The sequence below is a fragment of the Populus trichocarpa genome, chromosome 12, assembly GCF_000002775.5.
Source record: "Populus trichocarpa isolate Nisqually-1 chromosome 12, P.trichocarpa_v4.1, whole genome shotgun sequence".
NCBI lineage: Eukaryota > Viridiplantae > Streptophyta > Magnoliopsida > Malpighiales > Salicaceae > Populus > Populus trichocarpa.
In genome coordinates, this window is record NC_037296.2 from 9,490,222 (window position 1) to 9,515,286 (window position 25,065).

The following is a 25,065-nucleotide window of genomic DNA, read 5'->3' on the forward strand; positions in this document are numbered from 1 at the left end:
GACAATGGCAGCGAAGAAACTCAATCTCAAACGCGAACATGATTGTTGTTGCTGCTTTCTTTCTCAAGTCAAATTTGAGCTGAGAAAGACTTATGGTGGACCCGACAGCCCACTGTTATGGAAGAAATGTGGGCACAGTAGTTCTTGGGTACACAGTTGATTGAACTCGTTCTTTGAAAAAATAAACTTATCAAGGTTGTTCTTATCAAGGTATATTTACTGTTAAAACCAAACTAAAAACAAGAAGTGGGCCTCAGCGTAGAAGAAACGTCAGCGAACAAGGCAAGGAAAAGTTATTCCCCTTTCAAAAGTCTCACTTCCCCACTTACTCTGACAAAAACCGTGCACGCACACCGAGTTAGGAGGAGTGAGTGAAGAAGGATAGAAGGCATGGAGAAGAGGGACGAGAGAGGGAGCATTGGGGAGGAGAATGGGAAAGAAAGCGTGCAGAATGACCTGAAAGAAACCATGGGAAACAGTGGAGAAGATGAGACAAATAGCAAGCCTAAGGTTATCTACAGAGGATGGAAGGTCATGCCCTTTATTATAGGTAAATACTCGATTATATAGCACAGAAAATGAGGGGATTTCAAACATCCTCGATTTCCCTTCGTATTTTCTTTCTTTTATTTACTCAATTCCAAGTGATCGGTGATTATTGTGTATTATCATTTCAGGGAACGAAACGTTCGAGAAGCTAGGAACCATTGGAACCTTGTCCAACCTCTTGATATATCTCACTACTGTCTTCAACATGAAGAGCATTACAGCTGCAACTATCATCACCGTCTTCAATGGTACTGCCAACTTGGGCACATTGATCGGAGCCTTTTTGTGCGACACCTACTTTGGTCGCTATAAGACGATAGGATTCGCTACCGTCGCCTCCTTTCTGGTATACTCTGGATTTTATAATGCGAAATCTAACCGTGCTTTTCACCTGCTAGTGTGCGTCAGTTTGCCGACCAATGTCAAACATGCACTCAAGAGAATCTTATAGTCAATTAACTTAATCAGCTGCTATTTAATAATAGTCATTATTATAATTACACCCTACAAATTGGCAGTTTGACTGTAGATTTTTATATTTAACATCTATTTTTTCCAATAACGTGTGTATAAAAAGGAAATAAAGAAAGAATCATCAATCAATGTCAATCTTCTTTATTTAGCTAGAAATAATCATCAATCTACTACGGAGACTCTGAAAAAATCATGATTGCACGAGGAAGACAGGTGACCAGTTGCATCTAAATATAAGATATAGATCTTTTAGATACAAAAGAAAAAATCAATATGACCCAAACTGGGAGGGGAAAGAGAGGGACGTTAAGAGTGTAAAATGGAGAGGCTTTTTTCAGGGTTTTTCCTGGGGAGACAAGGGAGAGAACAGTCCTATTAATTCAATTAAAAGATCTTGTAAAATGATCACTAATGTCTCATGAAACTAGTATTTTATTACCATTTCATCCAAGATATATCGGGGATTGTTTTGTTGATATATACCACCATCAGAACACATTTCATGTCAATGGAAGTCTTCCATTTTCATGGTATTATATCAGAAAGGAGGACTTCATATATATATATATATATATATATATATATATATATATCATGAATCTTACTGTATGGTTATTTGTTGTCTGCTTTGTGTGAAGGGATTGCTTGCTATACAACTAACAGCAGCAATCTCAAAACTGCATCCACCCCACTGTGCAAAGGAGAGCATCACATGCATAGGGCCAACAGGCGGTCAAATAGCATTTCTACTGGCAGGATTCATCCTGATGATAATAGGAGCTGGTGGTATCAGGCCATGCAATTTGGCATTTGGAGCAGACCAATTCGACCCTGAAACAGAATCTGGAAAGAGGGGTGTAAATAGTTTCTTCAATTGGTACTTCTTTACTTTCACCTTTGCCCAAATGATATCCTTAACGCTAATTGTCTACGTGCAATCCAATGTTAGCTGGCCTATAGGTTTAGGAATCCCAGCAATCCTGATGCTCATTTCTTGTCTAGTATACTACATGGGTACAAAATTGTACGTAAAAGTGAAAGCCACTGGCAGTCCGATGACCAGTGTAGCACGGGTTATAGTTGTTGCAGTCAAGAAAAGGAAGTTGAAGCCAGTGGACCAACCTTGGCTCTCCCTTTTCAACTATATTCCTCCCAAGTCCATCAATTCCAAGCTTTCTTACACGGATCAATTCAGGTGATCCAGCCTTTTCAACTAAACTTTTAGAATTTAAGACCATTCTGATTTGATATATCTTGTCTAATACCTATGCCCTTCACACGTAAAGAATTCTAATTGTGGTTGATGATGCCTGCAGATTCCTCGACAAAGCAGCAATCATGACTCACCAAGATCAAGTAAACCCAGATGGATCGCCAGCTAATCCTTGGAAACTTTGTAGTTTGCAGCAAGTGGAAGAAGTGAAATGCTTGTTTAGGGTGATTCCTGTATGGACAGCTGCTATTATATACTATGTTGCTGTGGTTCAACAGCACACCTATGTAGTCTTCCAAGCTGTTCAGAGTAACAGACGCCTTGGAAACAGCAACTTTGCGATACCAGCTGCATCATATATTGTGTTCTTGATGCTAAGTATGAGCATCTTCATTCCTATCTATGACCGGATTCTTGTCCCTTTTCTGCGGAGAATTACAGGAAAAGAAGCTGGAATCACAATTCTTCAAAGAATTGGCGTTGGCATATTTCTCACAATTGTTACCATGTTAGTCTCTGGCTTAGTTGAAGAGAAGCGAAGGACTATAGCTCTTACCAAGCCAACTCTAGGAAACGCACCAAGAAAAGGTGCCATTTCATCAATGTCAGCTTTATGGTTAATCCCTCAGCTATCACTCTCAGGAATTGCAGAGGCATTTGGTTCCATTGGCCAGGTTGAATTCTACTACAAGCAGTTTCCTGAGAATATGAGAAGCATTGGAGGGTCTCTCTTTTATTGCGGCATGGCAGCTTCAAGTTATTTTAGTAGTTTACTGATAACAGTAGTTCACCAAACAACAAATGGTGCAGCAACTGGAAATTGGTTATCAGAAGATCTCAACAAGGGAAGACTGGATTACTACTACTACATGATTGCTGCTTTGGGGGTCCTAAACATGGGCTATTTTTTGCTGTGTGCCAGGTGGTACAAGTACAAAGGGGGCAAGGATGATGCACTGCTTGAACTCTGTGGGGGAGAAAAAACAATATGAGAAACCCGTAGCATGATCAGTGTTTTACAAACAACTAGGTTCATGTAGCAGGGCGAGACTTCACCTTATATATAGAAAAGATTCTCAGTAGTCCGCTACATTTGTAACGTAGAAGGCTCATTCAGAATAATGTCTCTCGGCTCATTTGAATCACTAGTTTCGTGTACTTTGCATCGACAAAAGCAACTTTCAATGGGTTTCAATCCCTGGGAATAATATCCCCAACATTTAAACTGTCATAATGCCAACGAATTAAAAGATTCAAACAACTGGCTTCAAGGATTTTGCTAAAAATCAATGGTCAATATCCGTTCAATGAGCAAACTGCAACCAGAAACAAGAATTGATGTCGTACATCAGCTTCTTCAGGCACATTCGCTACCTCAACACATTGTAAATTGATTCTCAAGACATAACCAGACACAAGCAGTGTTGGACTGGAAAATACGGAGGCATGAAATAGTTTGGCAACAGATGACATGAAACAAATAGCAGCCGAAACAGCAGTTTTATCACCCAACTATCTGATGTTCAATGGCTCGTCCCCAAACCACATTGGCTGCCACGATGATTACTAAACTGAACTCGAGTTTGTTTGTAGTGCAACAGAGAAAAAAGACAGTTCCATGATAATTACCCGGCTATATAAACATAATACAACAGAGAAAAGGACCAGCGTCCATAACCTTCCTATATAAACATAAACGGCAAAAAGATGAGCTTTCCCTCTTGTGGGCATTGCAAAGTAAGAATAGACCAGAGAAGAAATAGATTAAAGATGCCCATCACTGTTAGGTATGGAACTCAGAACATTGTACCGATAATTGGCATTGTAGTTCCAGGTAACTCACAACAACATGCTGGTAGTGGTAAGATTTGCCATTTATTGTGCTCTATCCCTCCAGATGATCTTCAGACTGTGTATGCTTGTTGAATCGTGTCTATATCAAGGCCCTTCAGCCTCACCACAGATTCTACATGACCCTTGAGTGTATGGAGTTCCCTCAACCTGCAATCAATGCAAATAAATTAGAAAAAAAGCAGAAATGTGGTTCAAATGAACTTAGACAACCAGTAAGGCCCGTCAAAACTCCAGCAAAGGAAAAAATGTAAAATGTATCACAACTAGCCCAGAAGAGGAAGTGTTTTCCATATCTTCTGGCAAGCTGACTACTGCTTCATGTTATTACAACACAAAAAAGAATCATGTATCACAATAGTATATATTTTCGAAATAAGTCATTTTTTTTTCATGTTTCTGAAAATCTGCAGGTAAGACCCATTTCAATGTGAAATCAGATATGATCTAGCTGAGACGTTAGACATCACGTGCCAAGCTGAAAATGACAGCTAAACATCAGCGCCTACCTTGCAATTTCAGCTCTCCTTTTTGCTTCCTCAGCCATCTGATTGAGTTCGGTGAAATGTGTCCGCTCAGTGAACATCTTCGTGTCTGGTAGTGGCAACCCATGCAAGGTTCTCTGTGCATGTGCCCATTGAAGCTCGCGTTGTTCCTTCCCAAAATCTTTTTGCCTTGTGAAAGCAATCTACAAAAAATGAAATCCATCAGAGAAACAAAACATAAACACACAAGCAGACAGAATACTATAACAAAGACAGACCAAACTCAAATAAATAGCCCCATCAAGCCAATGGCACCCATACCCTTTGCTCAATTACAAGATCCCATGCCCTCCCACTCAAAGCATAGCGGATAAAGAACTTGATGAAGTCAAGTGGAAAATAGAAGATGATATTATAGAGCCAAATTACACCAGCCCAACCCCAACCGATCCCTTTAATTGCCGCAAAGCTCCAATTTGCATAGACTGCAATCAGAGTGGCAATCTGAGCAAAAAGAAAGGCCAAGTTAGAGTTCACTTCCAGATTATGTAAGAAATCACAAGCAAACATACAAGGAAATTGGCTCACCAGCTGAGCAATGATAAAAGCCACCACAAGTAATAACCCAGGACGTTCAACAAATGACCAACTTCGAGATCGGGTGACAAATATAAGTGCTTGACTGATAGTGCTAACTTGCAAATAAATTGCTGATGCAAGCTTTCGGAAGTCATCGTGAGCTGTTTTCTCCAGGGTTGACACTCCAAATACCCTCTGGAAATTAACAGGCATGAAGAATTAACTACTGATTATCACAGGTTCGCCAGGAATGCCAAACAATAAATTCATCATTCATACAGATGTTACATGAAGACAAATTCTAAATCTGCCGAAGATGGACATAACACATGACCATGTATCAATCACCCACGGCCTGTCTAACTTAAACCAGCAACACGAGTTTCTTATCCCCATGAAACCTTGCCACTCCATTCTTACCAGGCATGCCGAGTGTAAAGAGTATTTTGAGTTTATGGTTCGAGGTACTTGATAGTTTACAAACAAGTACATGCATCTTCCATAATCAAAACAAACTTCATAACTAAATGAAAGAAGGCATGTCATCTTACTGGGAAGAAGTCTGTTTTATATGCTACCCAAAAGAATATGACAGTCATCATGGCCAGATAACTACCAAGAACAATTCCAGTTGTAAATATCTCCGCCAACTTCCAGCTGTCTGGTAGAGGAGATGGCTTCACCCTATCTTTTGATATTGTCATTATGGTACCTGAAATCGCATGGTGCTAGTAAGATCCCAAGAAAACAAATGCAGGTCATATCAAGAATGAGTGAATAAAGAGAACAGATGAGATGTGAACCTACTGCCAACGAGATACAAGGAAAATAAAACAAACCCCAATCAACAAGCATAACAGAAAAAGATTTTCTTAGGGTGTCAAGGATGCTACATCTGTGGTAAATATGCTAACCTAAATCAAAAACTGGACAGCATGGAAATTTCCCCTATTTTTTAAGTCCACTTAACATGTTTTGCATGTGTCTTTGTGTGTGTGTGTGTGTGTGTGTGTGTGTGTGTGTGTGTGTGAGAGAGAGAGAGAGAGAGAGAGATTTGTGAGGAAAAGAGCAACGAACCATCATTGAGAATGGCAATGATAAGCACCATAAAAGGTGGAAAGTCAAACTTCCATATGAGAGCCAGCAGCATGAAACCAAGCTATCACCATATCAAACCAACAAGGGTAAGGAAACATCACAAATTTTTTCCCAAGATACCCTATATTATGCACACACCCACACAGAGCTCTTACTTACCACAATACGGATTGTAATGGAAACTGCATAGATCTGCCAAAGGAAGATGAAAATGTAAGTCTATTAAAAAGATATAACATGGTGATAATCCAATGTTTACCGTGTAATTTTTCATCCTCTGAAAGATTGCTCGACTTGTCAAGACAGCACTGATAATGACACTAAGGCCAGGTTCAGTAAGGACAATATCAGAAGCACTACGAGCTGCATCAGTTGCATCAGCAACAGCAATCCCAATGTCAGCCTTCTTGAGAGCAGGAGCATCATTGACTCCATCACCAGTCATCCCACAGATATGTTTCCTAGCTTGCAAACGTTTTACTATCTCATATTTGTGCTCTGAAATGACAGAGATGTCAAGCCCGTCAAAAATAGCAAGGAAAACTAAAGATCCATTGCCTATAAAAAAACAACTACATAATTTCTATGAAGCAATGCATCAAACCTCAGCACAGAGTGCCAAAATTAACTAAGGAAAAGAAATTAAAGAAAAGCACCAGGGAAAACGCCAGCAAATCCATCAGCTTTTTCTATTAATTCATCAATTGGTAAAGCGGCAATAGACTCATCCTTGTTTTGCCCTAGCAATGCAGATGAAGGGTACATGTTGGTTCCCATTCCCAAACGACGTCCAGTTTCCTTTCCTATCGCCAGTTGATCCCCTGATAAAAGCCACAAGGATCAGAAACTCGAAACAGAATGCCAAAAGTAATCTGATATCGTTTTAAGTTAGATAGAGTTGAAAGATTGGATAAGTGCAACACTTGGAAACTTGATTTACAGAGAAGGTAAGGCAGTACGATAAAGGGGGGCATGGAGGGGGGGGGGGGGGCCTCATATAAATTTTCTGACAAGTTTTACGAAAAGAACATACCCATTGCAAATATGAAAGAATTTCCAGTTCTCATATTAGAATTCTGTGTTACGTGTGGTAAAACTATATACAAGCAAGTCCCAAGTGAAGAATTGCATTTTATCCTGCATGACATCTTTTACAGCTACAATTATTTCTCCACAAGAAAAGAAATCATTAAGGAAAGTCTTCACATGGCTTCCGACTAGAGAACAGAACAGAACAAACCAGTGATCATTTTGACATTCACTCCAAGATTCAAAGCCCGCCTAATAGTCTCCGCACTATCATGCCTTGGTGGATCAAAGAGAGGCAAGAGGCCAATGAATTGCCAAGGGCCTCCAGCACTCTCTTTCCTTCCTTCTGGAACCTCCTGCAATTGTGAAGCAGCAGCTCATCAAAGCTATGTAGTCAAAAATAAAATCAACAATGAAGCTAGAAGCATATATCTAAGAGAAAAAGAAAGAGAGAAATAGGATTGTGATTACCTGGTATGCTACCGCAAGAGAACGTAAACCTCTTTCTGCAAATTTATCAATCACGGCATGTACTCTTCGCTCAATGTCTGACTTATTGTGTGAAAGATTTAGAATCTAAACAAATATTTGAAGACAGGAATTAGTATAAAATTCAAAATATAGAACATCCCATGGCAAGTATAACAGGCTGCATGGGCAAGTTACCTGTTCTGGTGCACCTTTGCTGACTCTGTGCATTTTACCTCCACTATCAATATATGTCAAGGCTGTCCGCTTATCAGTAGGATTGAAAGGAAGGAAATGAACTTCCTGAATTCCAGCACGTGCCTTTTGGAACAAGGAAATAAAATTCAGAAAACATCAAAACATGAAAAAAAAAAATTATATTACCAAGTTAAATTTAAAATTACTAATTAAATAGTGACCAGAACTTATAAAAAGAGTACCATATGGATCAATTACCTCCTTTGGATCAGCCAGCATTCCAACAATAGCAGTATCTATTGCATCTTGGTTCTCTATTCTAGAGGCTCGAGCTGCCATCAAAACAACAGCATCTGCATCTACTCCTTTTGCAAAAACCTGGAAGTTATACCCAGGGACATATAAGCAAGAATTCTGCTCTGTAGTAGATGTTTGAAAAACAGCTTTCAGTAAGCAACCTCAATGAGATTTTTGTCCACAGTTAGTTTGTTTAATGTCAATGTTCCAGTCTTGTCACTGCAAAGCACATCCATGCCAGCCATCTCTTCAATTGCAGTCATTCTCTTCGTGATGGCTCCCTGGATCATATTCAAAACATTATCATATTATGCCCAAAACTCAGCAGTCCAGCGTCAATTAGAACATCCCCAAGAACTTGGCTAACCTGCTGCGATAACCTATGAGAACCAATAGCCATTGTGACTGAGAGGACCGTAGGCATGGCAATTGGAATTCCACCAATGAGAAGCACAAGAAGATTGTCAATTCCAGGACGATATTTCCTATCTTGAATGGGGTACATGACAATAAGCTCTATAACCATCCCAATAGCAATTGAACATATGCAGAAGTTCCCTATTGCAGTCAAGACCTGCACAATGTGAAACAAGAACGAATCAAAACCAAAATCACAAAAGTACATCTTAGAACTCAACAAAGATCATGTAACAATTATATCTCCTTGCCTTTTGGAAGTGGCCGACTTGGTTAGTTGTATCCACAAGGTGAGCAGCCTTCCCAAAGAAGGTGTGGACACCAGTGGCAATAACTACTGCTTCAATCTCTCCTTGTTTGCAAGTAGAACCAGAGTAAACACCATCTCCAGGACCTTTTGTCACGGGAAGGGACTCACCAGTAAGTGCAGACTGAGAAACCAAAAGGAAGAAGGTTCAGTATAACAGCCAGACAAATACCAAGCCAAGATGAAGTAGCAACTAAGTATTTGAAGCCCCACTTGATCAATTTTAAGCGGATCTCCTTCTAGTAAACGAGCATCAGCGGGGATAATATCTCCAAGTTTGATGCTAATAATGTCACCGGGAACTAAAACAGCAGCATCTTGCTCATTCCATCTTCCATCTCGAAGAACCTTGAGAACAATATTATGAGAGATGAAACAAAATTAGCAGTTCAATCTAATTACAAGTGCATCAGTCAGTCATATTTGCAAATTTGGATTTCATCCAAATCTTAAGTGCTCCAATATAGAAGTAAATCCACAGATTTATGGAAACACATTTAAAATGAAACAAAGGTTCGTTAACTTCACATACCTTAGCTTTGGGTGCAAGACGAGCCATGAGAGCAGCAGCAGCATTACCCGCATTATTTTCCTCGATAAAACTGATGGTAGAGTTAATCACAAGCAGAGTAATGATACCCACAAAGTCTTGCCAATCTGGAGGCTTTCCCTACACACACAAAAAAAAAATGTTTAACAATGTCCCAAAACAAACAAATCCGCGAGTGGAATTGCCATAAAAACCAGAATATACTACTACTTACTCCTCCATTTGCAAGAGCAATAGCCATGATAGCAGCAGCCTCCATAACCCATGACAGAGGATTCCACATAAAGCCCAGGAATTTCAAGAATTTTCTCTCCTGAAACACACCCAGAAGATAACTTTGAGTTAGAACCTGAATCCAGAAATAGTAAGAAGAATGTTTATGAAGAAAAAAGGCAACACCTTCTTCTCTTCAAGCTTGTTGTGACCGAAAATGGCTAGCCTCTCCTCAGCAGCCTGAGTTGTGAGACCTTCTCTGCTACATCTCAGATTCTCTAATACTTCCTCAATGGGTATGTTCTCCTGCAATCAAGAAAAATTAAAACTTCTAACTCAAAAACAAACAAAAGAACACTAACACAGATAGCAACCAAACCAAAAAATGGCTTCAAAGTATGCTCTGATCTATTACCAAATCCACAGTTTCCTTCAAGACAGCCTCCAAAACTTCACCCTTGTCTCCCATCTTCTCCTTAAGTAAACTCTCTCTCTCTACAGACCAAACCAATCAAAGATCAAACTTCACAGCACAACCGCCATGAAAAGAGGCAAAAAAACTTGAGATTTCCAGTTCAGACAAGCATTACCAAGTTAAAAAAGACTTGATTTCGAGCGTGAAAAACGAGTTCAGGAGCCAAAACGAAGACACCCCACCAACACCAAATCTGCAAAGAGAGCCAACAACTAGGAGAACCAACCGCTGTCGAGTAGTGGCAAAGAGTGTGCAAGTAACAGCCTACAATCTTTTTCTATCCTACCTCTTGGGTCATTTCCAAAGAGGTACCCGTATATGTTTTTGTATCCGAAAAGGTCCCCATGAATGCTTCAAGTACTTGTACTGAATGCTTCTTGGAGTTGTACTTGAGGTCATGTTGGAAATTTTGAAGTCTTTTGATGGACTAAATTTGATATCAAGTTGCTGTGAATCTGTGATATTTTTGCCTAAAATAATAATTTATTGGATGAGAACACCACCAAAGCCTTCAAGAAACTGCACATGCGCCCCTGGGGCCTATCCCTTGTTTTATGTTTATTTTAATTTAATTTAATTTCCACTTCGCTTACTTTTTGACTGATTTTTATTTTTTATTTTTGTTTTTCTATCTGGGTGAATAAATAAATGTGGTGCTAAATTTCTACGAAATAACATGCGTCTCTCGCTGCAGCAGTCCATCGGACAAGGACGGCGTATGTTTTTGTAGTTATGTTTTTTTTTTGTATTTTGATATTAAAAAATATTATTGTGAAACTATATATTATAAATTTTAATATATTTTAAATTAAAAAATATTTTTACAAGAGTACCTTACACCACCTTACCGACCATAGAACAACTCTTCTAGATCAAGCTTGGGGCCTAATTAAATTTTTGTAGATTGCTAGAAATGTTCAAGAAAAGGAACCACCACGACGACCTACTTTAGAGAAAGATAATGTTAAAGTATATGTGAATCCCGTGATCACTTTCATTCCTACCTTTGAATTTGCTGACACCAACTTCTTGCCTACTTTATTTTTATTTTTATAAAAAGTCATTTTACTCATTTTCCATCTTGCTTAAAATTTTTCTTTTTTTTTAGTTTAACATGGATGTCCGGGCCAGCTTGTGCGCACCTCGATTAATCCCACGGGCCCTGAAGTTAACGACCATGTAAACCTCCAGTGGCCATCATATGAGCAACCACAGGACTCGAACCTGAGACCACAGAGGGAGCAAATCTCTTGGTCCCAAGCTCTTACCACTGGGCCACGACCTAGATGGTTATCTTGCTTAAATTTTGTTTCTCGAAGGAGGTAACTTTGTGGGCAAAATGAGAAGCTTATGCTACACTTCAATTCTCTAGAGAGATGACAAATTAAAAAAAAGAAAATTGTTTTTTTTTAATTTTTCTAAGTAAATATTTAAGAATACGGTAATAGTTGTTTTTTTAAAGTATTTTTTATTTTAAAATATATTAAAATAATATTTTTATTTATTTTTAATAACATTATTAAATTAAAAGGCAACTCCAACTATAACTATAGATGGGAATTTGGAAAACAAGTCAGTGGTGTTTCCATGTTTTTCTCTTTACAAAGAACATGTGAAACACACCTTTATCTTTTTATATTCCAGCTTTATCCTTAAATAGGCTTTTTGTTTTTTCCCACTACTTAACTCAATCAATTTTTTTTTATTAACATATTTTTTTAAAAAAATAATTATTTTCAGTTCGGTTTGGTTTTTATTTATAAAAATAACTAAATTAAATTTTTATAAAATATAAAAAAAATCGAAATCAATTCAAACCGACTAATTTCGGTTCGGTTCGATTATTTTATATTAAAAACCGAAACTTAACCAACCGGTTTGGTTCTGTTCGGTTCAATTTCGGTTCGGTTATTTTTATATTAAAAACAAAAAACTATATTGTTTTCTGGGTTTTTTTGGACTTTCTAATGGGCTTGGTTTCAGTTTGGTTCGGTTTTTTTACTTTTTCGATTTGGTTTGGTTTGGTTTGGTTTGGTTTTTCGGTTTCAGGCTTATGAAACCAAAACCGAACTGAACCAAATATTTTTTTAAATATTCTAATTGGTATTTTTATAGTTTGGTTTTTCGATTATTTTTTTTTATTTTCTCGGTTTAATCGATTTTTTGGTTTTTTTCTCACCCCTACATTTTCTATCTTTCCATTTTGTGCATAACAATCTTTTTGGATTTTCTAATTTGAAAAATAATTTAAGATGGTGAGAAGTAAACTTGTTTTCTATTTTTGTTTTATGGAAAAATAAAAAACTAGAAATGGAATATAAAATTAAAGTTAAGAAGTGGAAAACATTTTCCGTTGTTGAACACCTTACATTTTTTTATTTTCTGGAATTTTGGTTAAATGGGTTTTTTTTAGCAAGCAAATATATATTTACCTATTTTGTAGAAAACAATTTAAAATCTACATACTCGCCTGGCATTTTAATTCTGTGCCTAACTTGTATTGTATAATAGAATATGAATCCCCATCATTAAAAAATAGATAGAAAAAAAAAGTCATTTATTTTAATTAGCGGCTAAATAATTCATAAGAAAATAATCCTCATTAAATAAATATAATATGTTTTTATTAGTACATTAACTGTTAGCTATTAACGCTAACATTTTAATTATCTAACGATTGAAAGGTTATATATATATATATATATATATATATATATATATATATATATATGAAAAGAAAACTAGCTTGAAAAAACAACCTCAGTAAATGCAGCTCAATGCCGTGTTTGGAAACATAATCGTATCTGTATTTTTTTAAAAATTAAATTATTTTATTAAAAATTAAATTTTTTATATGTTTTGAATCATTTTGATATGCTGATTTAAAAAATAATTTTTTAAAAAAATATTATTTTAATATATTTCAGCATGAACAACACTTTAAAAATCAACCACAACCATACTTCTAAACAGTCTAAATATTATTAAAACATCGGGACAGTTTCATAATTAGACAAGAATAGAGGGGCATCACAGAAATAAGCTCTCGAGTTTCATAAATTTTAATTAATGGGTGCTTGATAGTGTAGTTGTGGTTGTTTTTTAATTAATTTTTTATTTAAAAAAATATTAAAATAAAAATTTATTATTTTTATATAGCGCATCAAAATAATTAAAAAATAATAAGAAAATATTAATTTAAAGTAAAATATAAAAAAAATTTAAACCTTTTTAAAAAAACTTTTAAAATTAAAAAAAAAAGATTTTATGGAGAAGTAAAAGTCGCCTGTGGCTTTTGAATTGATTCGATGTCGGGACATAGTAAAGTCGTGAGAGTCAGTGATGATTTTGCTTTCCTTAATTTCAGCCTGCTTTTCGCCACCCTTTTGCTTTTTTGGGAATTACAGATCAGTCCCTGACCTATATTTTTAAGCATTAAAGACCCCAATATTCACGAACTTGGTAATTTCTTCTCATACCAAGTTCCTTACCGACTCCCATCAGCATTGAACTTGTCACTTGCCCATGTCTTGTCGTGTCGTGGAGAACTTTTCGACAATATTATTAAACTCAACGTATTAATATGGTAACTCCTTAACTTGATCTCTAAGATTTGACTCTCATTCAAATTAAATTAGCGTGCACTAGTTAATTTGATAGGTGTATCAAGATTTTATTAACCTGATTTAAATTTAATTTAATTTTATAAAAAATTAAAACTAATTTTGATTTAATTTCTTTTATTAAAAATATATTAGAGCGATAGTGATTTGGATTGATTGCGGTCAATTCATGTTAACCTATTTAACATGTGATTTGGATTATAATTCTGATTGGTTTAACAACCTTACTTTCTAGATTTATTTTTTTTATTTAAAATATTATAGAAATAAACATTGTCCTTGGCCCTTTCAATGTTTGTTTTTTAAATTTTTTTTTTTTGTATTTTGATTAAAAGAAACTATAAAAAATGTTTATCACAATATTTAAATTACCATTCAATTTTTTATAGTTCTTAAATGATATTATAGGTTTTATGGAAATATTAACATTTTTTTTCAATTATTGTGTACCTAATATGAAAAAACAAATCTCATGAATATTTAATGAAAACAAGATTTATGTTTCTTTAAAACAAGTAAGAAAAATATATTTCATCAATCTAAACTCTATTTTTTTATTATTTCATCTCTTTATTGTTTTAATAAAAACATATTTGTTTTTAATTATAAGCATTTTTTTTAAATAAAAATCTATCATGATTTCACAAGAAAGTTAAGAAAATATTAAAATAATATCTTAATATTTTGTATGTGATTGAAGGGAAATAATAATAATAAATATGATAATATCATTTAAGAAAAATTTTAAAAATTAGAAGATTTATTTCCATTGAATATTTGTAATTATTTTGTTTTGTATATTACGTAAATATTAATTGAAAAAAAAAACTGTTCACATCCTTGTAAGACCCTATAATATTATTTAAGAACCATAGAAAAATTGAATAATAATTTAAATATAATGTCAAACATATTTTTTTATAGTGTATTTTAATCAAAATACAAAAAAAAAATTAAAAAACAAAAATATAGAAAGGGTTGATGCATAGACCAAAAAGATAAGGCCTAGAAGTCTACCCTATAAAAAAGAAGACCTTTTCATTTAAAAAAATAAAATAAATTAGATAACGTATGTCCAAATTCTTATTACGTTGAAAAACCAGGCTGAGATCTTTTAAATCTAAAGATCCCTTTTGAAAAATCATCTTATATTGTTAATATTTTTGATTATTTTTTTAAAAATAAGTTATGATTTTTTTGGATGTGTGTAAATGCAAGAATAATAATAATTTATCAATATTTTATACACTATCAAAGCAGCTATTATTTTTTCTTCTAAAAAAAATATCATCTCTCTCAAATGAGAATGCACATGATATAAATTAAGTTAAATTTCAAATTCTTCAAATAACAACACTATTAATTTCAAAAACAATTAATTCATATGGGCATGAGACCTTTAATAGAAAAAAAATTAGGATTACTGAAGTTTACATAGTTATTAATTTTAGGATATATAAAATTAATCAAAATATGTACAAACTAATCCAAACATCTATATTAATAAAAAAAAAAACTCAAACCCATAACAATATAGCCATTGATAATAATATAGTTGAGGTGCGCGCAAACTGATCCGGACATCCATGTTAAACTAAAAAAAAAACATCAAGAAAACAGGCTTTTTTTTTCTTTTTTCCTGGCATGGGTTTTCTTTTCCCACACCGTTCTCGAGATTTTTATTTTTATTTGTACAATGGTTTCAAGCTATTGCATTTCTCTCTCTTATCAATTCAAGAGTTGCACTCTTAAAATAGGAAAAAAGAAGAACAGGACATATTCAATGGATTGTTTGGTCTGAAAACCAGGCTCTCCTTCACAACATGTAAGAAACATCGTCATCAAAATAGTATCCCAAGTTGTTCTGCACTGTCTCCGCCATCACTACCAACTCATAATTAAGATTTTATTTTCATAGAATTGAAACCCTAAATGCTTCTCTTTCAGGTGAAACCCTAAAGATGAAGGAGGAGCCCATCTCTGGTTCACGACTACTACTAGCACCATTTCCTACTTCGTTAACAAAACTTAACAAAGCATATCACCTCCTGTGGCTTGGCATGGCTTGGTTTGTAAACAGATTTACTTTCTAAGCTGGGTTCCGATTGAAATTGCATGATCAAATTTCTTTCTTCAGTAAATAAACTCAATTAAAACAAATATTTATACTATTATTATATTATAGAATACAATAGAAGAGGTGAGTGTTTTACTGTATACTCATCTCCGGCTCGCGCTGAGATAAAGGAATTGTGGATTATACTGTGCTTTCACAAGTCTTTACTAGTGTTCATGAGGCATGGAAATATACGCTATTGTCCCTGTAATTTTTGTTTCTTTTACATATTTGATCCTTACAGTTTTAGGTGTTTACGTTTCAAATATAAAACTTTTTTTTTATGTTTCAATCCCTGAAAGTTAAGAGATGAGAGAGAAATTTATTAGAAACGAAAAATATAAAAAAAAGAAAGACCTCAGCTAGCCATATTCTGGCCATAAAAAAATCAATATTGGTGTAAATAAATTTATCTTGAAGAGAAAAATTTAATAAAGGTTATTTAAATTATTATCCATGAACACATGTTACTTGTTAATTTAAAAATTACTTAAAGAAGTTGAAATTTGTTGCATTGGATAACTTGTCACTTAAACAATGACATGTCACCATTTTTTTTTAAAAAAAAGAACTTAGTCATTTGAACTTAAAAATAACTAGGTGTGCTAGCTTGACTTTCTAGGCCTATAAGCACCTAATAGTTTTTTTTTTTTTTTTAGGCTATTGTGCCAACCTTACTTTTATTTTTATTTTTTTTGGTCCTTCACCCTTTATTTATTTTATATTCTATAATGAAATTATCTTTAAATAAATTATTAAAATGATATTTAAAAGACTATCTGAATGCCACAATTTTCAAATAATATTAGAGTTTTTTTTATGGTAATATTAGGAATTATTGTTAGCACGGAAGGTCACTAGCATCTATGAATTAATTATTTTGATAATAATTACAATTAGTGAATTTTAATACGTATTTCAAAGGTTTTAATGTTGTAGGAATTTTTTTCATGTATATTTGAAGCAATATGGACTCCTTGAAAGTAAATATGACTTGAAAATAACTAAGCTTACATTGATTTAATCAAGTTTTTAATAGATTTTACCCAAAATTATTGGGATGCCCTTTTAACTTAAGAGAATCTCGATATCATGAGCCGGTAAGGGCTTGTAAGGAAGTGCGCTATCTAATATCTAATCTATTTTTAATTGTCAATTTTTACCATCCAAATTATTTTTATTATGAAAACCTATACATATATAGCAAAATAAAAAATACCTTATAAGAAATTATTTTATCAAATACTTTGGTATTAATTACCACTCAATCTCTTTCTAAATAAAGAGCATAAACTTTATCACATGTGCTCTTCCACTTTTAATCACCAAAAACCTTTTATCAATTTTTAGGTAAAAAAACATTGTCACATGGATTCTTGCACCTTTTATTCTTTCTTAGCTAAATTGGTAAACTTGTAAATTTTAGAAGAGTTGTACTTTGACACTTTCTACAAACTAACTTGTTATACTGTGTTATGAGGCCGTGTTACTTTCTGTGTCGCTGCATCACGGTCATTGCTCATAAACTCAGGCAATCCACTGTCGTTGCCTGAATGACTGTGATTTTCTGTATACTATAGAGTGTCTTCCATCGAGGTGTACCTTGCCTTTAAACTTGGGCAATTTTCTGTCGTCGCCTGAATGGTTACATGTTTACCGGGTCAGGTGCCGGTGCATATAAAGATCTTCTATTGATCATATGCCTACAATTATCAGCAGTAAAATCACAGGTATCACTGTAGAGATGGCTGTGGTATCACAGGTATCACAGCCATCTCATTTCAACTTCTAGAGATGGCTGTTGCTGCATTGTCTGCTGAACAACAATGGCGCATGCAGTTGCTGCGCCCGAAGTGAGAAGGAGATGAGATATCTTCCTTCACATAGTTGGAACAAGAGCGATTTTTTAATGGCTGTGATAAAAATGAATGCCTCGTTAATGTCTTGGTATCACAATTACACAAAACGCCTCTAAGATGATAACATCATTTAAGAAACTTTTTAAAAATTAGAAGATTTATTTCCATTGAATATTTGTAATTATTTTGTTTTGTATATTAGGTAAATATTAATTGAAAAAAAAAACTATTAACATCCTTGTAAGACCTTATAATATTATTTAAGAACCATAGAAAAATTGAATAATAACTTAAATATAATGTTAAACATATTTTTTATGGTGCATTTTAATCAAAATACAAAAAAAAAAATTGAAAAACAAATATAGAAAGGGTTGATGCGTAGATCAAAAAGATAAGGTCTAAAAGCCTATCCTATAAAAAAGAAGACCCTTTTATTTTTAAAAAATAAAATAAAATAAAATAAATTAGATAACCTATGTCCAAATTCTTATTACCAAATAGATGGTTGAAAAGTTAGGGTGAGATCTTTTAAATCTAAAAAGATATTTTTTAATTTATTTTAATATAAAAACATATGATAAACACTATTATAATTTCAAGAAAACCAATTTATCATTTCAAATAGCTCTAAATTAATTTAAAAACATAAAATTAAACTAAAAAACTATTTTTCAATCTTGATCTACTCTTTGGAGATATAGAAACTCAAGAACACCGCAATGATATTTATATTATCAAATCATAAAACAATTTATTTTTTAAAATTCATTTCAATCAAAATACAAAAAGAAAATTAAAAAAAAAACATAGAAAAGGTTGACGCATGGACCGAAAAAGATGAGGCCAAAAGCCTAGCCTATCAAAAAGAAAGCCTGGCACGTGTATTTTGTTTTTTTATTAAATACAAAATTACATGTCATTCAACTTTTATTTTTTTAAAATAAAATAAATCAAATAACGTGTATCCAATTGAAAATAAGATAAAATTGCATGATCAAATTTCTTTCTTCAGTAAATAAACTCAATTAAAACAAATATTTATGCTATTATTATATTATAGAATATAATAGAAGAGGTGAGTGTAAGGAATTGTGGTTTACACTGTGCTTTCACAACGTCTTTTCCAGTGCTCACGAGGCATGGAAATATACGCTATTGTCCCTGTAATGTTTTTTTTACATATTTGATCCTTATAATTTTAGGTGTTTACGTTTCAAGCATAAAACTTTTTTTTACATTTTAATCCCTGAATGTGAAGAGATAAGAGAGAAATTCATTCGAAACAGGAGGGGTTAAAGAAAGATCTCAGCTAGCCATATTCTGGCCATAAAGATCGGTATTACTGTCAATAAATTCGTCTTGAAGTGGAAAGTTCGATGAAGGTTATTTGAGTCATTACCCATGAACACATGTTGCTCGTTCATTTCAAAGTCACTGAAAGAAGTTGAAATTGGTTGCATTGGATAACATGTCACGTGCCCAAAGAGATGACGTGTTGCCCATTTATTTGAACAAAAGAAGAACTCAATCTTTTGGGCTCAAGAATAACTAGGTGTGCTAGCTTGACCTTCTAGCCTATAAGCACCTAATAGTTTTTTGTAAGCCTTAGGCCCTTCACCCTTTATTTATTTTATATTCTATAATGAAATTATCTTTTAAATAAATTATTAAAATAATTTTTACAAAACTATCTGAATATGTCACAATTTTCAAATAATGTTAGAGTTTTTTTATGGTAATATTAGGAATTATTGTTAGCACAAAGGTCACTTATGAATTAATTATTTTGATGATAACTATAATTAATGAATTTTAATATGTATTTTCAAAGTTTTAATGTTGTAGGAATTTTTTCATGTATATTTGAAGTAATATAGACTCCTCGGAAGTAAATATGACTTGAAAATAACTAAGCTTACATTGATTTAATCAAGTTTTTTATAGAATTTAATTTGCCATCACAAAATAAAATTTATCCAAAATTTCTTTTTAATTGTCGATTTTTACCATCCAAATTATTTTTATAGCCAAAACCTATACATAGTAAAAAAAAAAAAACTTATAAGAAATTCTTTTATCAAATACTTTGGTATTACCACTCAATCTCTTTCTAAATAAAGAGCATGAACTTTATCACATGTGCTCTTCCACTTTTAATCACCAAAAACATTTTATCCATTTTTAGCTAAAAAAAACATTGTCACATGGATTCTTTCACCTTTTATTCTTTCAAAGCTAAATTGGTAAACTTGTAATTTTTCAAAGATGAAAAGGATCTTTGAACCCCTTTAGAAAGCGCATGGAATTAGCAGCAGCAACGTATCTAGCTTAGTAAGGGTGAGTAAAAAAACTAAAAAACTAAGAAAATTGGAAAACAAATAATTGAAAAAACCGAACCGTGAAAAAAATCTGATCAAACCGATTAAAATTTTGAGAAAACCGGCCGGTTCGGTTTTATAAGTCTAAAACAAAAAAAAAGAACCGAACCGAATCCAAACCGAAAAAACCGAGCCAAACCAGAAAAAACCGAACCAAAACCGAGCAAAACCGAGCCAAACCGGTTTTGGTCCTAAAAAAACCGAACTGATAAACTTTAAACTTATAAAAAAAAAAATTTAATTAGATTATTTGTTTTTTATAAAAACCCAACCGAATCGAAAATAAGAGTCGGTGAATTTGGTGGAGAATAATCTTCAGCTACATCTCTGTCTTCTCACTAATTTATGCTCCGTGCCTCATGCCACATGTATGTTGTGGTGGTACAGCTTATGTGATGAACTTTGCTACGCCGGAATTTGCCCTTCTTTTCTAACACTTGGGAGTTCCAAGACGAACAGAGAAAGAGAAGCTAAAAGTAGGGACCCCAGAAAGAACGGAGTAATGTTTGCTGGAAGGAGTGTTGGCTGCGGATGAGCATCAACTCCAGCTGTGGGTGAGATCAATCAACTGAAATAATTAGCTTTAAATTGAATAATAACTCCTTCTCAAAGAGATTTTAAAATTATGTTCGGTGAAATTGATATATATGAACCAGTTTTTTCGAAAATGAGATGTATAAATTTGAATCCACAAGTTAAAAATTTTTAACTTTCAATTAAATTAAAATTTTGACTCAATTTGTACCAAACTTTTGATTGAATTTTTTTTAAAATTACATTTGATGTGAATCACACTGTCTTCATAGCTTAGAAAATCACATTTTATATCCTATAGTTTAATTTGATTTTTTTTTTGTTTCATCTTTAAAATTTATTTAATTAGAGATTGGACTCCATTATATTTTTTATTTGTTTTCTATTGAATTCTTCATTAATTCTTAAAATGATTTGGTTATATAACCTTTTAATATATATTGAGTTATTTGATGATTAATCTTTATAGTGTACTTAATTGTTTTTTGACTGGATTAACGTGGTATTACAAGTAGGTCACATATCTCACATGCTAACCCAAGTGGATTTAGGGCTGGTTTTTAGACCTTTTTGTATTATATTATTTTCTTTAATTTATTCTTGTAATATTTTATTTGCTAGAAATTAAACTTCAAATTTCTCCCATTTTACTTTAGAATTTTTTAATAAATATTTAATAAACAATTAACATGAGAAAGTCTATGTATAACTTCTTTAAAATATCTATATTTTATGTCATTTTAAATAAATATAAGGGTTTTTGTAAAAAATGATTTGTATAACAAAATAACTTCTAAATTAAAAATAAAATGATCAAAATTGTTAATTCAATCCATTTAGATAGGTATTTCAAATAGTATGATTGAATTCAATTTTTTAGTTTAATCTTTTATTCCAAACATAAGAATTCAAATCTATTTATGAATTGAATTTAATTCAACAAGTAATTCGATTCCAAAAATTCTGTATATGCTGAAAATTTGGTATTAAAGTTCCCATCCGATAAAGGAATATATCAATGAAGAAAGAAATTATTATTTTTTTAATTATAAAAGCAAAGGAATAAGCATAAGAAACTTGCATTGGCATTATGCATGATCTTGAAGATAAAAGTGCACACTAAAAATATACCTCTCAATATTAACTTGCCCTCAAACAATTTTTTACATCAACTTTACCCTCAAACTTTTAGAATTTCTCAATTAATAATTTTCATCCAGTTTTTTTAAACTCTTTTCATCCATATTTTCAATATTCAAATTATACTTTTTTTTAATTATAAAAAACATCATTTTATAGGAATTTTAACGTTTTCCCTTAAAATAGTTTTTTAATAGAAATTCTTTAATTAAGATATAAAAAATTAATTTTTTTAAAATAAAAATATAAAATAATTTGTTTGGAAAAATATTTTTTGTTTATGCTGATTTGATATAGGAGTTCACTTGGAGATTTTGACAGGGAAGGAGAACGACAAGGATGACAAGTTGGGTCCACACACCAGTGAAAAATGATGATTATGATGATTATATATATATATATATATATATATATATATATATATATATATATATATATATAGTGACTGTATACCACTGCAGCAGCGGCAGTAAACAAACACTGAATTAAAGTAATTGGTTAATATTAATCATTTTTATTTTTATATGTATCTCATTTAAAAATTAAGGTCAAATCTCAGTTTAAGAAAAACAATTTTTATATGTTTATCTTTCTTTTTTGTGTAAAGAATGACTCTATTATTCACGTGAATAGTGAAGAATGTCTCTACTATTTCAGTTGGATCGAGTCCGGTCCAAAACTAAATGCATTGAATCGGGTTAGACCCAGTAAAATAAAAAAAATTAAATTAAATTTTTTATTTTTAATTGTGTTTTATTTGAAAAACTAGTGTTTAACATTATTCAATGACACTACATAAATTACACGGAGATCATTTGATGATGTAACATTTGCAGAATTTGATCGCAATTCAAATTTTATTCCTGATGATATTTTACCTGACGTTATTGCGCGCTTAAGAAACCAAGAAAACAGTAGTCCTTGTCGGATGTATTTCATACATGATGGAATTGTAGATAGTTTAATGAAATAATAAAAAATATTTTATATAAATTATTATTTATTTCATGATATAATAGCAGTAGTTAAATCTACAATATTTAAATTAAAAACCATTAATATTAATATATATTTTTTAAAATGATTTTATAACTTTAATTTGAAAAGTATTATTAACCAAATACATTAAACTAATTTTTCTTCAACCTCAATTTCAACCACAGTTTTAACCAAATATATATAAATATTAAATCAACCTCAATTAAAAATAATTTTTATAAAATAATTTTTTTCAAATTACAAACACAAAAGTTATCAATATACCAAACACATTTATAAAGAATAGTTCTGACAAAGAAAGGAAAGAAGGTGGAATAAAGGATGTCAGAAGGAAAGTTTTATTGAAATAACAGTGATAAAGAAAGCCAATATAGTCATTGACGAGGAAAAAGCCATTGTAATGAGACTTCATGGAAGAAGAGGCAAGGTTATGCATTTTTTATTTAAAGCTAATTGAGAAATACAACTAAACTATAAAATTAACTATAAAAATAATTCAAATAGTAAAATTTTTTTTTTGGGCCTAATTTGAAGTTCCCTTCAGGCCTTCACTAATTGAGTGGTTTTCTATAAAATTCGACTTGTAAAATCATCTAAAAAATTTTAAGTCGCAACACATAGAGGTGATCATTTTCGATTCGGTTCAGTTTTTTTAAGGCCAAAACCGGTTCAAATCGGTTTTGCTCGGTTTTTTCGGTTTGGCTTGGTTTTGGCTCGGTTTTTTTCCGGTTCGGTTCGGTTTTAGACTTATAAAACCGAAACCGAACCAAACCGGCTGGTTTTTTCAAAATTTTAATCGATTTAATCAGTTTTTTTCACGGTTCGGTTTTTTCGATTATTTTTTTCGGTTTTTTCAGTTTTCTCTATTTTTTTGCTCACCCCTAGCCACACATTCCAAGTCACTTGTTTATATTTTTACATCTTATCAGTGAGAGAGAGACTCTATGAATCATGCTGTTTGCAATCTCTTCTTTGTTTTGAAATAAATTTGGATATTTTATCATGTGAAGTTTTCTTTTTTTCTAAAAAAAATTTAAACAGGTTGCGCTATTCCCAACACCACAACCTATATATTATTTTTTCTCAGTTGAACTATTAAGAACATCAAAACCTAAAGATTGTGTTGTACCCAACACCACAATCTACTAGGTTGTGTTGCTCACAACCCATTGCTCTGTGTTATTTTCCTATAACATTTTAGGGTTATGCTAGTTTTTTAAAAATATTTTTGAGATATTATTTTAAAAAAACATCCTTTATTATGAGAGAATAATATAAACTGGACTAGATAGCCTTGGCCGGCACAAGGCAGACCGTGCGTTAAAAATTACCACATCGGGTTGGCCAATCCAACCCAAATATTAAAATAAAATAGTATACCCTATTTGTTTGCTGGAAAGTAGTTTTTTTTTAAAAGTGAATTCCGAGAAAATGAATTCCGTGAAAATGAATTATTTTCTAATGTTTGGTAGTGTAATGAAAAATAAGTTGGAAAACACTTTTCAGTGTTTGGTTATGTGATGGAAAATGAGTTGGAAAATAACTTATTAATATTTTATTTTTTTTCAAGTTTATTTAAAAAAATGAGGAACAAATCTTACAAATTAAAAAGTTGAATGAGAATGAAATTGAGAAAAAATATAATTTCATAAATTATCTCAAATAAAATAAATAATAATCAAAATAATAGAGATCAAATCTAAAAAATAAAAAAAATTGAAAGATGAAGAAATTAAAATAATAATAATTAACATATCATAAATTATTTCAAATATAATAAGTAACAATCAAAATAATGAGAACCAAATTTGATAGATAAAAAATTTCAATTAAAAAATGATAAGGGAAAATCAAATAAAAATTATAAAAATAAGGACCAAAATTAATATAAAAATTAAATTCTAAGGGATGAAATTGAAAAACAAATATTCAAAACAAAATATATATAGCAATCAAAAGTTTGAGGGTCAAATTTGATATAATCAGCAAATAATATGACATTTCTAAATTTTTCACAACTTCCAGAAAGTGTTTTCCGCCCAAAATAAAAGGAAAACACTTTCCTGGAAACCAAGTCAATTTTTTCTTTGACTGGAAAGTGTTTTCCGTTGACCGGAAAATGTTTTCTGTTGACCAACTTTTCTAATGACAAATAAACATATGAAAGTTCGAAAAGTGATTTCCCGGAAACCATTTTCCGAAAAACAAAC

General features: G+C 32.3%; 2 protein-coding genes across 3 annotated transcripts; one reads left to right on the forward strand and one right to left on the reverse strand.

The window, feature by feature from the left end:
* Positions 1-301: 301 nt before the first annotated feature.
* Positions 302-3,381, forward strand: LOC7483447 (protein NRT1/ PTR FAMILY 2.11). The gene is made up of 4 exons (XM_002317959.4): positions 302-550; positions 678-895; positions 1,662-2,218; positions 2,340-3,381. The coding sequence occupies exons 1-4, from the start codon at positions 391-393 to the stop codon at positions 3,226-3,228; spliced, it is 1,824 nt and encodes a 607-aa protein (XP_002317995.2). The 5' UTR covers positions 302-390; the 3' UTR covers positions 3,229-3,381.
* Positions 3,382-3,708: 327 nt separating this feature from the next.
* On the reverse strand, positions 3,709-10,476 carry LOC7483448 (ATPase 11, plasma membrane-type). Of its 2 annotated transcripts, XM_024582562.2 has the most exons (22): positions 10,319-10,476; positions 10,144-10,223; positions 9,915-10,034; positions 9,730-9,828; positions 9,498-9,635; positions 9,179-9,313; positions 8,910-9,089; positions 8,609-8,815; positions 8,403-8,522; positions 8,203-8,322; positions 7,945-8,067; positions 7,750-7,854; positions 7,490-7,634; positions 6,906-7,070; positions 6,509-6,747; positions 6,409-6,441; positions 6,229-6,310; positions 5,703-5,863; positions 5,161-5,346; positions 4,894-5,076; positions 4,597-4,775; positions 3,709-4,237 (listed from the first exon to the last, which is right to left on the reverse strand). In XM_024582562.2, exons 2-22 carry the CDS (start codon positions 10,195-10,197, stop codon positions 4,141-4,143), a joined length of 2,871 nt encoding a protein of 956 aa, XP_024438330.1. In that variant the 5' UTR covers positions 10,198-10,223; positions 10,319-10,476; the 3' UTR covers positions 3,709-4,140. The 2 variants fall into 2 exon arrangements, with proteins under 2 accessions (XP_024438330.1, XP_024438331.1); XM_024582563.2 differs by having other exon boundaries at positions 10,144-10,447.
* Positions 10,477-25,065: the final 14,589 nt, after the last annotated feature.